The sequence below is a fragment of the Pygoscelis adeliae genome, unplaced genomic scaffold, assembly GCF_000699105.1.
Source record: "Pygoscelis adeliae isolate BGI_AS28 unplaced genomic scaffold, ASM69910v1 Scaffold300, whole genome shotgun sequence".
Taxonomy (NCBI): Eukaryota; Metazoa; Chordata; class Aves; order Sphenisciformes; family Spheniscidae; genus Pygoscelis; species Pygoscelis adeliae.
In genome coordinates, this window is record NW_008824004.1 from 1,958,062 (window position 1) to 1,976,027 (window position 17,966).

The following is a 17,966-nucleotide window of genomic DNA, read 5'->3' on the forward strand; positions in this document are numbered from 1 at the left end:
AGCGAGGCACCTCCCCTGGTAGGCTCACTTACCAGCTGTGTCAGGAAGTTGTCTTCCACACACTCCAGGAACCTCCTAGACTGCTTCCTCTCTGCTGTGTTGTATTTCCAGCAGACGTCCGGGAAGTTGAAGTCCCCCACAAGAACAAGGGCTGGCGATTGTGAGACTTCTGCCAGCCACTTGTAGAATGCTTCATCTGCCCCTTCATCCTGGTTGGGTGGTCTATAACAGACTCCCAGCAGGATATCTGCCTCGTTGGCCTTCCCCCTCATCCTTACCCATAAACACTCGACCGCATCATCATCACAGTCATTGAGCTCTAGACAATCGAAACACTCCCTAACATACAGAGCCACCCCCCCGCCTCTCCTTCCTCACCTGTCCCTTCTGAAGAGTCTATAGCCATCCATTGCAGCACTCCAATCGTGGGAGTCACCCCAGTAACCCAGATTGGTTATTTTCTCTAGATCCCAAACTTTAAGATGGCAAACAATTAGGAAGCAATTTCTGTATCTTATGTTTTGTTGGTACAAACCAGTTTTTGAACTATGCATTTCTCATTATGATCAGATACTGCTTTCATAGCCATGACTTATCACAGCTGGAGGGGTTTATAAAAGAGGGAGGGATGGAGGGAGGGAGTCTCTCTCTCCAGGTTTGAAGACAAGGAACAGCTACAAATTTTTATAACCCAAACTCTAGGTCAAATCAGTGGCTTCCAGCCATCAGCTTCAGGACAATAGCACCCACTGTAAAAAGCTTCAGCTGTAGTAGGCAAAGAGGGGTGGATTGGAGATACTTAGACTGGCACATCCAGGCAAAGGGGCTGGGTGGAAAAAAATGTGATGGTTGGGAAATCCAATGGAAATCAGCATTTTCCAAAAGGGATACTGGTCACTATGCAGGACAGCGATACCATCCTTTCACTGGTCTGAATGTTACGTCATAGCAACTTCACCAGAAGCCAAGTGCATAGCAGATCTGAGACTGTCTCTGGATGATATGAACAGCTCTTTTATGGAGAAAGTCACATTTCACTGGTGGAGTTTTGTCATGTTATGAAACAAGATTTTGGGAAGGCTTAAAGATTCAGCTGTCACTGATGTTAATTATAAGTTTCCAGGGATAAGTGTTTTAATTGACAATCAATCATTTTCGCAAGCATGCAGGCTTCTCTCTTGCCTTTGAGCCACAAATTGTGATTGTATCATTAAAACATACTGACAGTTTTTACAGAAATGAAGAAAACTACGAATAAAGGGAGATATACACACATTTATCAAGCCCAAATTTGGTTGCAAAATTTCCACTTCTTTAAGGCAGTTATATTTTAAAATTTTATACTTAAAATCTCCACACAATTCAAAATTAAACCAACTCCATTCCCCAAAAGCATGTTACTGCCATTTTAAGAAATTATTTCTATTTCAATAAAAATAGTCCTTAAAAGGTTGTAAAGCAACACACACACTAAGCAAAGAATATTAATATTGCTTGTCTATAAGCTTTAATAGAAACAAAACACACATCAGTAACTAGTAACAGTAACAATGACCAGTGCCTCTGAAGGAATGAAAATGGAGGGAGAGGGAAGGAATATATTGTGATGCTTAATTGGAGATAGCGTATTTCAGTATTATTTCCCAGCAACTCATCTGATTAAATCACAGAACAGGGAAACCTTCAAGTTGCTTACCCTTTCCCATTTGATCCAAAAGAATATGTCCACTTCGTTTCAGTTCATCTAACTTTTGGCTTTTTTCAACCCTTTCTTTTTCAATCACCTACAAAGTGAATCCCAAAAGAATACAGTTTCAGAGAGGGTAATTTTTCTTGACTTCCCCCCCACCCCCAGGTAACACATTTTCCCACTACTACCCAAAACACACTCCCATTTTTCTTGGATACAGCACCTTCTGAGATGCACGTTAGTACTGTTTGTTCTGAAAACAGATGCAAAAGGAGTTAGCTCTCACAAGTACCAGGCAAGCAAGACTAGTACACCACCACCAGGAATAAAATATTGTTAAAAGGGGTGACGATCCTGCTATGTGAAATCAGATATTGGGACACTAGCTAAAACAAGTCACCTGTGGTCAAAACCTGTAATTATTTAATGTGACTCAGTGGAGAAAAGACCTTTTTTAAATAGTCCCTTTGCCTCTACTGTCTCTGCTCAGATGTCCAGTAGAAGGGAACAACCACCTGTTCCCTAGAAGTCCAGCTAGCAAGAACTACGGCATACTAGTAATCTACTCTCATAAGCCCTAGTGCTTCATTCTCCTTCATAAAGAAATGGTGAGGGAAATCCTATGTGACTACCAATATTTTTAGAGGAACAAGTTCCTCCCTCAAGTCATACATATTGATGAATGTTCCTGTGTGAGCCAAGAGGTAGAATACATCCACAGAGGAAAGATGAGTTCCTTGGCCACAAGGCCACAACACCACAGCTTCAATATCCTCTGAGATTACAACAAATCATCTCCAAATTAAAATCGTTTCAAAACTAATGTCCAAGCTCATTACTCTGGTTTAGACTTGCTGCAGTAAATTCAGAAGAAGTACGCATTTATTTGCATAGTTGGGAAAAACAAACACTGTCCTACCCGCTTAGAGCCCAATCATTTAAAAACAGTGCTGTTCATGGGAACCTGGTGTTCATCTTGGAGCCTATTTTATAAAGGGCTACAAACATTCATAAAGACCTATAAATAAACTATTGGGAGGGTTGTTCTGGTTTTTATTTCCAACAGTACTGCCATTCCAAACATTCCTACTGGCACCATTTTGCACTACAGCACTGAGAAGGAGTCTCCTTATAGATATTTTTAAGTATTGCCTTTGATTTCAAAAGCAGGTTCAGGTCCTGCTAAAGCCCCAGTAAGCCTTCATTAACAAAGCACGCTCAAGGACCAAAAAAGGAAAAATACGTTCCTGAAACAGAAGGAATAGAAGATAAAACGGTTATTTCATGGCTCCCACAGGATCCTGTAAAATTATGTGTTCTGTCTTTCAAGTCAGTAATAACATACATGAGTTGTAACTATCAGGTTTTCTCCAAAATTAATAGAGCAAACAACGTGTCCAAACATTATAACAACGGACCACTTTGGACCCTGGGTGGTACAGTGTGTGCAGAGTGTCACAGCATGATTCAAGGGGTCTCTGAGCAGCCCACTGGCCCATCTCTGCCAAGATTATAAAAGTGGTGTCAATCAAGTCCATCTCCAACTGTGAAACATAAAGCCAAAATATGCTGCTTAGTGGAAAAAAATACTAATCCTGAAGACATTTATCAGAACTCCAAAGGAGACATCAGTAATACATGTTTTTAAAATTTACTGTGGTTTATGCAACCCAACACCAGCAAAAGTTTGTGTCCAGCTGGTCAGAGATTTCCATGTATATCCAGTTCTGAAACTATTTAACCAAAGGACTTAATCCCCACAAAGCATGTGGATCACACAAGGCCACAACACCACAGCTTCAATATCCTCTGAGATTACAACAAATCATCTCCAAATTAAAATCGTTTCAAAACTAATGTCCAAGCTCATTACTCTGGTTTAGACTTGCTGCAGTAAATTCAGAAGAAGTACGCATTTATTTGCATAGTTGGGAAAAACAAACACTGTCCTACCCGCTTAGAGCCCAATCATTTAAAAACAGTGCTGTTCATGGGAACCTGGTGTTCATCTTGGAGCCTATTTTATAAAGGGCTACAAACATTCATAAAGACCTATAAATAAACTATTGGGAGGGTTGTTCTGGTTTTTATTTCCAACAGTACTGCCATTCCAAACATTCCTACTGGCACCATTTTGCACTACAGCACTGAGAAGGAGTCTCCTTATAGATATTTTTAAGTATTGCCTTTGATTTCAAAAGCAGGTTCAGGTCCTGCTAAAGCCCCAGTAAGCCTTCATTAACAAAGCACGCTCAAGGACCAAAAAAGGAAAGAATATGTTCCTGAAACAGAAGGAATAGAAGATAAAACGGTTATTTCATGGCTCCCACAGGATCCTGTAAAATTATGTGTTCTGTCTTTCAAGTCAGTAATAACATACATGAGTTGTAACTATCAGGTTTTCTCCAAAATTAATAGAGCAAACAACGTGTCCAAACATTATAACAACGGACCACTTTGGACCCTGGGTGGTACAGTGTGTGCAGAGTGTCACAGCATGATTCAAGGGGTCTCTGAGCAGCCCACTGGCCCATCTCTGCCAAGATTATAAAAGTGGTGTCAATCAAGTCCATCTCCAACTGTGAAACATAAAGCCAAAATATGCTGCTTAGTGGAAAAAAATACTAATCCTGAAGACATTTATCAGAACTCCAAAGGAGACATCAGTAATACATGTTTTTAAAATTTACTGTGGTTTATGCAACCCAACACCAGCAAAAGTTTGTGTCCAGCTGGTCAGAGATTTCCATGTATATCCAGTTCTGAAACTATTTAACCAAAGGACTTAATCCCCACAAAGCATGTGGATCAGCCCACACCTCCAAATGACAGCCATCTTAGAGACAAAATATACTATTCACCGGAATACTCTCTATCTCCCCATTTTACCTTCAACTTTTCTTTCATGTTTGAAGTCTCTCTCATCTTCTTGTACTCTCTGATGTCTGTGGCCTGAATGGCAGATTTTGATTTTGAAATCCAGTTCAAGAGCTCAGCACTTTCAGCCTCAAACCTGGTTTAAAAGGTCAGACAATTTTTTTTTTTTTTTTCATTTTTCCCTGTTCAGTCACTCTGTCTTAAAAATCAGAGGTCTTAAAGTTCAGCACATTACTCAATCCCAAAACAGCAAGACTGCACACAAGATTCATGTTTCTCATACTACTACTCACAGGTGGTAGGACAGACACAGACTTTCAATTTTTACTATGGCAGGTTTTTATGTCCCTGGTATTAGCTTTTGGGAGCAAATTGAGAATGTATGGTGAAATTGATTTCTTATTTTTTTTTATATATCTTCATGCAAATTATTACTGTTTCTTTTAATACATCACAAAAGATCTCTCTCAGTAGTGGGTATTTTGGAAGTAAAAAAGTAAACCTCAGGAATAAGACAAATAAGAATTACAGTTCTAGATTTTGTAAGAGTCTGCAACACTATTTAGTCTGAAGAAAAAGCTAGCAGCTTAAGCACTCATGGCAGTGGACAAACATTTCTGAATGCTTAGTTGACTAAAGATTAGCTTATAGCTTAGTATTTTTGGCTACAGTTGGACATGTCTATACCAACAGAACTTTCTTATGCCTAAACCCTCTAAGCTACAACCCACCACCACCAAAAAACAACAACAAACAAACAAAAAAAACAACTCCCAAATTAACCCATACTGTGCAGAACTTGAGAGAAGGATATATGTACTATACAGACCACAAGTCAGGCCATATTACAATTATGCTACTTAACACAGTGTAAATCCTAACATGGAATAACAGCCTATCAACAAATGCAGAAGTCACTGTTAGTCACTCAAAGTTTTCATGGGAAAACCTGCAAAATTCGAGTTACTGGCCATTTGTTGGTTTCAACATAAGTAACTGGGATCAGGCAAAAGCATCAGAAAGTTTAACCTATTTTAACTGAATCTGTCCTCAATACAGTTTGGACTCTAGGAAAAAAAGATAACAGGTCAAATCATTTTTGCTTTCAAAGTCTAAAATAGTTTCTGTGACTCATGAGACACACAGAGAGAAGGGACAGATGGGCTGCCAACTGTGTTACTGCCCTGGGACACCCACATGCACACATCACCCCCACCAGGGCTCGGAGGTTCTGACCAGGGTCCTCAAGAGGGTTTGGGTGGTTCCTCACCCCTTCAAACTTCCATTCCTCCTCCAGAAAAATGAAGAGAAAAACTCTTCACTGTGTGAACACACATCACCTAGCACAGCGACTCCCTGCTCTTGACGCAGCCCTCTATCCTCTCCCTAAATGATCTGCTAAAGGTTTAAACTAGTGACAGCTCAAAGAAATGAGCATTTTCTCATGCAAGCACAAAAAGCAAAGTGATGAGTATACAGAATTGACTTTCTTAATTTATCTTGAAACAATTCCTTTAGTTTTAGTTATGCTATTTAATAAAGGCACTGCAACACGTTATTAAATACTGTTTAGCCTAGAGAAGAGAAAGGTCCAGGGAGACCTTATAGCAGCCTTCCAGTACTTAAAGGGGGCCTAGAGGAGAGATGGGGAGGGACTCTTTATCAGGGAGCGTAGTGATGGGACGAGGAGTAACCATTTTAAAATGAAAGAGAGTAGATTTAGATTAGATATTAGGTAGAAATTCTTCACTGTGAGGGTGGTGAGGCACTGGAACAAGTTGCTGAGAGAAGTTGTGGATGCCCCATCCCTGGAAATGTTCAAGGCCAGGTTGGATGGGGCTTTGAGCAACCTGGTCTAGTGGAAGGTGTCCGTGCCCATGGCAGGGGGGGTGGAACTAGATGATCTTCAGAGGTCCTTCCAACCCAAACCATTCTATGATTTTATACATGCAAATCAGTCAGCCACTCCAGATATACTTGTGAAAGGAGACATCACTCTAATATTGTTCTGATTACTAAATACCAGAGAGATGGAATAGGTTTCTGAGCCTTTTTTGTGCAGCTTCTCCCATATATTTTATGAAGATTAGAAATTAATAATAAATAAATCAAAACACTTGGCACTTTCACAACACTTTTTAACCAAAGATGAGAAGATGTTTTTCCAAAAGAGAGTAAATAGAATTAACTGTATCTTTCAGCAAAAGAACTGAGGTACAAAGGACTGAAGACCTACTTTCTTGAGAAACAAAACACCCTCGTTTCCCTTTGAAATTAACGGAAGCTGCAGGCTTTCTGTTGCTCTGAAAAGAAGGCTGTACATAACATTTCTTTCCCCAAACCCAACCTCACAACCGCAACTTAAGTATTCCTCACTTGCATAAAAGAAGAATCAAAACCCAAGACCAAGAGAGTCTATGTAGTATCTAGCAAGCAAGGGAAAATGGCAGTGACATAGACTTACTTTTTCTTTGCTTCACCGTCCCCTGGGATTTGCCTTTTCTTTGGGGGTGGCGGCGGGGGCAACTCCTGTCTGGATTGTTTAACCACTACCTGTTCCTTCAATGGTGGTGTTTCTGCAGCAGTCTTCTGTGAAACCTGTGACATCCCTACGCTTCCTACAGCTTGAGTTACCTATACAAAATAATTCAGCAAAAGGGTTAAATGCCATTTCTAACACAAACTGAATTGCTTTTGCTTAGTTCCTTTTATTCATCAGTCATAAAAGCCCATTCATTCACTCCTACAAATGACCACATCTAGCCATCATGAAGCACCTTTATCATAGATGCACTCCAGAGAAACTTCATTATTCTCATTTTACAGATGTGAACCACACATCAAAACTCAGTTCAACTAGAATTTCATGCCAGTCCAAGTGAACTAAAATCAACAAAATAAGCATTATATTTATTTTTTTAATTACTTGGTTCACAGAAAGAACCAAGGTCCTTTGGGTTTATTAACACACAATTCTGTATTTTATAGTCATACCCCATAAAACCAAGCCTAGATCTCAGAAAGAGCTAATACACAGTGGATTTGACCTAAAAACTCACTCAAGTCAATAGAAACCTTCCACACTCTTTAGCGTGTTATAAAGTAAGTCCCATGGGAATCAACCTGTAAGTTCTAAGTATGTGCTTGATATTTAGGGGGAGTGAAAGGATGAAGACAGGATTTGGCACTCTCCAGTGCTTTGACTCAAATGCAAGAACAAATTAAAGCCACGTGGCTGAAATGGACCCCTTACTCAGACTGCACAACTCATTCACTATACACTAAATGGATCATGAATCAGCGCCACAGCCTTCACCATAACAACATTTTAATATCATGAAAAAGGGACATATGAGTCAAAACTGTCAAACAAAATTCTCACAGAAGCCAATGGGAGTTCTGTCTAAATAAAAATATTACCAAGCACTCAAAATACTAAAATAAACATTTAACAATCCAGCTTGGCTATCGTCATTACATAGCAAACATACAACTACTCTATTTTCAACAGATGAGAAATCATACTCACAGAGCATAAATGCTTGTATGACTCCCATTTATTTATCTATTCTGGGTTTTGGGTTTTGTCTTTGTTTTCTTTTAGTATCAGATTTAATCCAGTCCCAGCACTCTTATAATGTTTAAAGGCATTTGCATTGATTGATAATACATGGCAAGCCTGCTTTACTCATCAGAAAAATGAAGCTTAATCTGTGTGAGAAAGGAGTAATAGTACTAGTCAGGTTAACAACTTGGGGTTTTGAAGACCAAAAAACGCAGACAGCTTTGTCAGCAGATAAAGTCAGACCCACGTGAAAGAGCACTCACCTACCTCTCTAGCCTGATGCCAAGAACTCGCCTGGGCAGTTTTGCTGACAGTATCAATGAGGTTTGCATACATACAGACATCTAAACAGCTAAAAAGTAATAAAGCCTTGTTAAGTACCTGGTTAGAGTAATCCTCTAGCTTCTGAACCAAACTGTCCCACCTCTGAGTTAGTTCTTCTTGATCCTGATCGATTTTACTGGATGCTCTGCCATTCCCAAGGATTTGGGCTACATCCTGACCTAGCTCATTCAGCTGGTCTAGTGTTTGCCGTTTCATACCCATGTCCTCTTTCAAGATCTGAAGTTAAAAGAAAACATTAAAAGATGACATCAAGTGTTCCGCCACCCCTTAGGTTTTAATTCCGGGGCGGGGGGGGGGGGATGGACTGAGCCCGAGGCATCATAGGTTTCAAAACAGTTCTCTCTTGTAACAAAGCACTAACAGACACTCTTAAAAAAAAAAGCACATCCCTGAAACAGCTCCTAGAGCAGTCAGCGGTATCTCTTGAGTAACAGTTACAAATTATTAGTTCTGCTTCAAGCTGCACCAATGTATTAAAAAAACAAACCAAAAAACACAAACCACAAACCCACACTTTGGAAAACACAGCTGACTGGTAGCCTGCAATAAACTCCAAACCCTGTCAAAAATCCAGGATAGCTGTTTCAGAGTTTGGCATGCCAACCTGGAATGGCCATGGAGTAAGTTGTACACATTTTTTAAATTCAAGTGGAAGAATCTGGCAACGAGAGAATATTGTCCTGGCTTCCAAAGTATCATGCATTCACAGCTCCTACTGGGGTCACACTGGTAATCTGTCATTCATTTAGTCTATGAGACTTGACAGGATAGAGCAGGATAGCCATACTCACTGCTAGTTTTCGAACATTCACACTCAGGTCTGTTTGATCTTTGAAGTTGCTTGTCTGGACCTTACTCAAAGCCTCTTCTTTCTCAGTTAACCAAGCTTTCAATAAGCACTGCAGATTGTAAGAAAAATAGCACAAGAAAATACCAGGTTTGTCAAACAGCTATTGACAATTCCTTCTTTAAGATCTTTGCGTTCAAAGCACAGTTCTGCAGTCTTTATATGCAGGAATTTCAGTTGGCATTAACAAAAATAGCACATAAAAGGGGACAAAAAAATATCAGATCAGAGAACTAAGTAATACTTTCCAGCAAAACAATTTCAACAAAACTATTTCTCAATATATGAGAGCGCACCCCCCCAAAGTTATTTATAGTGACTGGATATCCACCATAAAGCTGACGTAGGACTTATAAATTATATTAGAATTAAATATATCAAATGGTATGTATGCTTTCTTTCATTCGCCACCCTTCTTCCTCTGTGATTCAAAACCAGCCATTACAAGCATTTTCTCACAGAAGCTACACCGCTGATTCAGAGCTCTCTTAGTCCAGGTAGTCAGTCAAAGACTCAGATATTAGTTAGTCGCTTCCCTGTTTACTGTACCTACTTCCAATTGCAAAATAACTTCAGCAAATACTGTCTCACTAACTGCTGAAAGCTGGAGTGGTCTGCTCTGGATAGTGCTAACTCAGGGATCTCAAACTTTTTCCACTTTTTTCTAGGAAACCTGTTCTGGATCTCACTTCTCTTCGGTCACACAGCACTCCTATGGAAACTCCAGCAATAACTGCCATCAAGTATCAGGAAGGATTTTATACATTTTATATTATGTTGCAACATATTGCTGCTGCTGCACAGCCATCTCCATAGACTAGAATACCCAGCTCTCTATCAAGTTCAGTTACACAGCCACTGGCACGCTGCTACTCCTCTGTCTTTAAAAAAAAAAAAAATATATATATATATATAAAAAATGATACAGCAAGGCAGACCTTTTTGTTCTTTGAACAACACACTTTACAACAGCCACTAGGCTCCTCAGCCTAGCTGTATTTTTTTGGCATTGTCCCAGAACTGACTACAGCAACTTTTGGGCCAAAGGGTTAAGGCAGTTTACATTGCCAGTGTAAACCAATACGCAAAATGTACAGACAGCAAATACAATGGTGGTGGAAATGCCATACGGCTGTGAGAAACAAAATTATAACACCACATACTCTGGCAAAATCACACTGGCATCCCAGCCAACATATTTTATGCATAAGAGGAGCTTAAAAACCCTTCAATGTATTCAATTAATTTCTGCTATATCAGCAGTCAAAGATAACTCTCCCTAGAAAACTGAAACATAATTATCACAGTGCTAAGAAATATCTGGCACTGATTGAGGAATTTGTTTCCAGAGTGGTAAGAATTGTGTTGACTTGGCAATGTGGTTTCCAAAAATTTTCTAGGCAGCCACAAAAAGGCTGATGCATCACTGTTGCTCATCTCTCCGTCTGGTTGGGCAAAATGGAAAATTATAGTACCTAAATGTTTAGTTACTTTTGTGTTAACAAAGTGTTTGTATTAAAGCTTTTAATTAGTTTCAAAACGTAATTTTTGTAGGTCACTTGATAATTCTTGAGGACAGAGAACTGTAATTCAAACCTGTTAGTAATAAATGCATTGTTCAGAGTTGAACAAATGCAAACACAGGCTTATCTAAACCACCTAAAATAAGCTTCTATTTCCTCATTACTTGCTATCTGACATTCTACATTAAACAAACACCGATTAATTTTTTCACTTTTACAGAGCAACATAATGACATACAAATTAAAAAAGCTGAAGGCAAAGCAACTCCAACAGAAGATGACACTCTTAACAGCATTGTAGTAGTCAACGAGTGGTCATTTTTCCCCAGACAATAAGGGTGGAAGAGGACAGAAACATGTTCACATACGGTCATCAAAACTGAGAGCACTTGAAGTCCGTACCTTGGCATACAGAACAAGGATTTTTGAGGAATTCTTCTTTCTCAACTCAGACTTATCTTGCCCAAGAGTTGCCAGAAAATGCTAGCACACAATTTTTTGTATGTACATACACATAAGCCAACACAGTATTTTAAAGAAATATATAGATACTTGGCATTGGATAAACCAGAATCTGAATTTTGGGTCCATATTAACAACAAGTTCACATGAGCTGCAAATTCAACTTATCAATATACTGCAAATAGATATGGGAGGGGTCAGGGAGAAACACATATGCAACCCCAAAAAATGCAGACAAAACATCCCTGTCAAAGAAACCAGGCTGTAACTGATAGCAACAGCTACATCAGCACTGTTCTACTTCTTTCAAATGTCTAAACAACGTGTGTACTGCAGAGTTTAAACAATAGCTTACAGTGATAAATACCATCATTTAAGAAAACAAAACAGTTTAAGTAAAACCTTCAAAGGAAAAGCCATCAAATATTTTAAGCTGAGACACAAAACAAGCTCTAGCACTAGGCATGCAAACCTAACACATGTAGTTGTGTTACCATATTTTTTAATGCCATCGGTTAATTTGCATTTAGCAGTATGTTTAATATATATGTAAAATGCGTGATATCAAAGCAAGAAAAAAAAAACCTCACAATACCATCTTCTTCACAATTCAACAGTTTGCCTAAACGCAGCAAAACGAGACGAGCTGCATGCTTCGCTATATTGACCAAATGTTTTGTTACTGATTTTGAAAACAGTATCTATTGATTAGTTGATTGCACAATTGTGTACACATATCCATATTGTAAGCACATATACCTTAATTCGGAAAATTTCTGTAATTACCAAACCACCAAGTACTTAGTGATTCATTGTCATTTTGCTATCATGGATATTCCCACTTCTTGGACATTTTGCAAGCTACCTTGGAAATTATTTTATAAGGAGTTATAAACTTTCTTACCTAAACTTCGGAAAGTACTTCTCTTGCACTGCACAGCTACTCTACTCCTCAAGAAACACTGGGAACTCAAACAATAACAAAAAAAAAAATCTAGTTTTTCAAGGCTTTTTTCTGAGAGCTGTTAAACCCTACTAAGGGGTTTGGGGTTTTTGTGTTTGGTTGTTTTTCCCCTTCCACAAATCAGCCAGTCACTCTGGGTAACTGAAGAGCTACTAACCTGCTCTTCCAGCAGCTCTTGCCATAAAAGCTGAATTTCTTGCAACTTGACCCGTCGTTCCTCAGTCCAACGACAAACTGCTGTCCACCGCTCACCAAGCCTCTACAAAAGCAGGAAACTCATGAACATTCACAAGCCTCACAAGGAAACTCAAAAATCAGATATTCAAAAGCATAATTTCTACTTCACAGTAACCTCTTTCTACATTATAGCTACCTCCTTGCCAGTAATCGCCATTGTTGTATTGCATAAAGCTGGAGGTTAAAACTTTCAAGAGCGTTCACCTATGGCCTTATCTCTGCTCTTGCTGAAGTCAGTCAGCTATTTGATTGACTTCAAAAGGAGCAAACAAAGTAGCATGAATTCTGTTTCAATACATTCTGTTGCACACTCCCTATATTTCAGGTTACAGTCTAACTTCTGACAAAAACAGGAAAATACTTCACACAACATTCCCTAGATAAATTGTGCTCATGTCTTTAAATATTTTTTCCCCATCAGATTTTAACTTCCTAATGAAAATTACTTATGTGAAATAAAGAGTTGTACTGTGCATCTTCCCATTTTAATGAAACTGCTGAAAGGATACTCTACAAAAGCGCCTAAGTCACTGGGAATGCAAACAGTTTGACTTATCAGGAATTGAGCTTGAAAGTCACCAAAGCACTTTTGCAGGTTTTACCCTGAGCAAATTTAGTCGATTCTTTACATTAATATTACTTCTAAGAAAATATTACTTTAAATTACTTTCTAGGATAAATTGTCTTTAAATACAAAAATGTTGATTAACAATTATATGCAAAGGTTTTAAGTGCCTGCTACTACAGTTAAAAAAAGAGGGCTCTAACATTTTACCTGCAATTGTTCCTCCAGAATAGCTGTTGCACTTTCCCCACTGCTTTCATCAACAATGACAACCATGTGCGTTAGGGAGTTTACCTTCACCTGTTCTGTCTCTAGGTCACTCTGCAGGCTCTAGAAGAACAAATCAGAGGTTACCAACTTTGAATACATTTGCTAATCTGCTATATTTTGGCCACAGTGACTAACACAACTGCTGTGGCAAAGTACTTCAGATTCAACAGTTAAGCACAGATTTTACCACTGGGAATCACTGCACAGTTTAAATAAATGTAAGCAAAAGACTGCTAGAAATGAACCCAAAACCATTCTGTTAAAGTGTTGGAAAACATGAAGGAGTGCTTTAAACTGTATGCACCGTACTTGACTAGGAGAATCATATGACAACTGCATTGACTTTCTATATGTCTACTGTTATAGGTAAGAGAGCTTAAGTGTTCCTATAAAAAGCTATGATTGTTAATAAGCAAGTATCATAGGGCACGCCAAACAGGGAAAAATCACTAAGAACATTCTTCTTTTAATAGTTGACAATATAATAATAAGTATCAACAGTGGTATAATTGATCATGATGTTCAAAGACAATAGTCGAAAACTGCAGAAAGCAGTTCTGATTAGTTTGAAATAATCGGTAGATTTAAATATTCATACAACTTCTAGAAGAACAGATTCCATGGTTAAAGCCTACCTCCGAAATATCTCTGCAAGATCAACATGCCTTTACAGTACTGTAAATATCACTTTTCATCCCAGAATATCCTAAGCTACTCTGTGAACAACACGCCTCAAACTCCCCAGACTTTGAAGACAGAGGAATGAATGCAAATGTGGGACAGGAAATTACACAGACTAAAAATACTGTGCAGTTCTTGCCCTGTGAGGTATGTCCCCATGCTGGGGAGAAGGTCAAACCTCAGCACTGAATACGAAAACCAAAGCTGCAACCACGACAAGTATGAAAAGGCCATCTTTCTCCTCCAAAAAAACACTGCAGGCTAGGAAGGCTGGACTCCCATCCATAAACTTAATCGAGAGACAAACCACTTCCAAAATATTGAGCACACCAGAGAGCAGTGTCTATGCACCCCCTTAAGATGCAATCTCTGTAAAAGCAGGGACTGGAATCAGTGACTTGGGAGGCCCTTCTGAGAGTTTTAACTCCTGCACTATTTCAATCTGCAAGCCTCAAGCGTGCTTTAGTAATGCCTGCCAGTCATTAAAGGCAAGTTTGTCCACAGTACGTTTCATACTGTCCCTCACACCAAGAATTTACCTGGAGAGGCTTCATTTCCTGCACGAAGTGAGGGTAACACAATTTCCCCCACAGGTTTCACTACCCGCATGTAGCGAATATAGCAGTTTCTGCTATAGTCAGTGCTCAAATGTTCAGTTAAGAAAGCACTTCCAGAAACTTCCAATTCCTTTCTACCCCATCATCATCCTTTTCCAAACATCAAATGCAGCCCCTCAGCATACAGCCATATATGACTTCTGACACAATCAAGTTTCTCAGCTAAGGAACCCATCAACATACACATCTTCCAAATACTTCTTCCATATGTATTACATAGCAGACAAAACGATTTACTTTATGTTCTTCTAGCTGTTTTTGAAGAGACTCCAAATCTTCCGCTAAGAGCTGGGATTCCATCTTCTGAATGCGTTCTTCTGTGACTGTCAGCCAGTCGGACAGCTGCTGCAACTGCTGCTTCTGGAGCTCCATCAGCATGTCATGCAGGCTGCAGGGGGAAACACAGGCAGAGTTATTTCAGAAACAGTTTTCCCAAGGAAAGAGACTAAGTTCTAGTTCCTATAGGAAAGAAGCAAGGCCATTCATAAACCAGTTAGCTATAATCAAATAAAATTTTCACCGTTAATCTAAGGAACGCTGTTAAGTATCTGTTTCTTTCTCAACAAAAAAAGTTAGTGAATTATGCAACTTACATTAGGGATTGTTTCTTGCAACAGGGATTTGCCGCTAACAGAGCCTCCACTGAGAGTTGCAACAAAATGCAGTTTCTCTGCTGATGTGCAGCTCTTAGCTTGATAACCCACAGGCAGGAAAAAAATCTTAAGTGCTTTTTAGTTGTGTAAACACACATAGCTATCCATGTCTACCGTATGCTTTATTGAGGAACTTAAACTACTGGAACAATATTAAAAACACATTTATGTAACTACTGCATGTAGATACTATATATCTAGTCTGGCACATTTACATAATGTAACAGTCACAAAATACTTTTATGTAAGAATCCAAAAAAAACCCAGTTATATTCATTTCTTTTGTTTCACCTTGGAAAGTATGAAGAAGATGGATTTCATGTCACAAACTGAAGAGTTAATTCTGAAAAAAAATATCACAAATGGATGCAAACTGACTCCTCCGAGATGCAGTAAGCACCAGAGGTCAGTCCTGCAGCTCTAGGAGAGATTGTGCAGCATGACTCACCGGGACTGCCTGTCCATGCTCTCCACCCTGAGCTCCTCCCAGCGGGAGTTCAGCAGCAGCATTTGCTCCTGAATCTCAAACTCCTCTTCAGGTGACAGATTTCCCTGGGCTACCAGTTGGTTTCCAGCCTGCAGAACACTGCCCACGCTGCTCTGGTGCGCAGTCAGTTCCATCATAAAACCCTGGAAACAGTACAACCAGCGACATCACCATGACCTGCAAGCTCCTACAGGAGTTTATCGATAATTTGTAAATGTCCTAATAAATTGTCATGTTTAAAACAGTGCTGCAGAATGAGCTGGCACCATCAAACACACAAGTATGGCAGACCTGTTCCTCTCTGACAGAAGATTCTCCATGAGCTACAAAAATTCTGGAGCCAGTAAAATAGAGCTAATAGGGAAAAAAAGCTGACCACCTCAAAGAAAAAGCTGTTTATAAGATGACAGCCTTTGAACAAATGCACCAAGAAAATAAAATAGAAACTTACCTATGGCCAACATAAAACAAGATCTGAAATGTATCGTAGGAGAGCAAATAGAACCCTATGAGTTAATAACATTAAAAGTTCACATATTTACTATAAATTCAGAACACCTCTTCCTTTGGTTCATGGCTTTAAAACTACAGCACAAGGAAAAAAATTCTTCATATTGATCAGCCTTCAGATTTAAAATTCAATTGTATACTACTCAATTAAGCTGACACAGGAGAAAACTGAAACATCTAACATGACACTTGAAACTTTTAGCAACATTAGAACATTTGTTCAGACTTGGAACAGAAGCAAAACACACCACTTTGGAAGCAACACCACTTTGGAAGCAACACCACTTTGGAAGCAACACCACTTTGGAAGCAACACCACATGTTTCTGAAATAAACTATGCTAATCGTGACAGGGAGACCACTGAATTAAATTGAAATGATTATCAATTTCAGCATTGCCCTCATTTAACAGCAAGTGACATAAGGCTGACCAGGCTTTTTAATAGTTGGCAGCAGAGAAGCACGAATCAGCCTGGATCAGACTGTCTTTGTATTATAGACACCAGTGAGCCAGCCACCAAAAGCTGATTAAAAAATACATTCAAGTTTCAAAGCACGTTCCCCTGTGAGTTCTGCTAAAAAGATCTATTCCACCTTCAAGAAGCTATTATCTGTCAAGAAAAAAAAAAACAAAAACAAAAACCAAAACCACCGAAAAACCCACATCACATTCAGTTAGAGATGCTTTTAATTTAGAAAAAGCAAGACAAAAGAAACAGAATGGCAGGTTTTGGGTAAGGACTAGGAAATAGAAGTTCTGCAGCTCACACACACATGAAAAAACAGCAAATGAATTTTCAAGAGAAGCTTACTTCATGGGTGGAAAATTGCTCTTTGACCTCCTCAACATCACCAGATATTTCCTCCTGTTCCCGAAATGCATCCTCAGCTGACAACAACCATGTAAGAACTTCTTCCAGAGCAACCTGGTAGCTATCCAAGTCCATATCCACCTCTGTCACCGTGCTGGGAGTCTCTGCTCTAGAACTGCCCTGCTCCTCTTCAAGTGCTACAACCTAGGCAGCCAAGAGAAAAAAGTGGTCTTAGAAGTGCAGAGAAAATGCCGTCCCAAATGATACTGAAAATAGAACAACTAAGATCCCTTTTAATCCTTCATAAAACGTTAAAAATAATCGTCGGGTACATTTTAATGAGAAGGGCCACAGTCACCACTAATGAACTTTCATTTTAAAATAAAGAACCTGGATAGAAAAGACAACTTTAATCTTGCTCATTTAACAGTGGATCTCACACCCAAACAAAAACCCATCACTACCACCCACCACCACAAGTCCTGCAGCAAACTCGGTTAAAGATTGAGCCACCCTCTCCTGCTTGCCAAGATAAATGAGAAAAAGAAGCAGAAACAGCATAAAACACAACTTTATACCTCACACAGCATTTTGTACATGACTCAGAAAAGAAAAAGGAAGATAGAACAACTGAAGTCAATCACAAAGAAGATGCTGTGATTTTGCGTATTTTCCCAATTGTGATGCCCAAGATAGAAGGCATGTTCCACAGATAACTGACATGCCTGAAGATCAGCTAAAATTACAACTCAGGAAAAGCCAGGCAGACTTTGATGACAAACACCTGCTGCAAGTTGAACTCTCCATCCTCACATTCATGCTTGTATATCCTTGGAAGGGTCTCAACCTCCCGGATGGCTT

General features: G+C 39.2%; 1 protein-coding gene across 1 annotated transcript in view; it reads right to left on the reverse strand.

Annotated features, from left to right (window-relative positions):
- The window catches only part of UTRN (utrophin), a 377,019-nt gene that overhangs the window by 268,382 nt on the left and 90,671 nt on the right, over window positions 1-17,966 (reverse strand). The window contains 11 exon segments of the mRNA XM_009325465.1: window positions 1,697-1,784; window positions 4,580-4,703; window positions 7,032-7,201; window positions 8,514-8,693; window positions 9,269-9,376; window positions 12,431-12,532; window positions 13,286-13,405; window positions 14,881-15,031; window positions 15,745-15,926; window positions 17,106-17,309; window positions 17,890-17,952. Of these exon segments, the coding sequence (XP_009323740.1) occupies window positions 1,697-1,784; window positions 4,580-4,703; window positions 7,032-7,201; window positions 8,514-8,693; window positions 9,269-9,376; window positions 12,431-12,532; window positions 13,286-13,405; window positions 14,881-15,031; window positions 15,745-15,926; window positions 17,106-17,309; window positions 17,890-17,952 (1,492 nt within the window).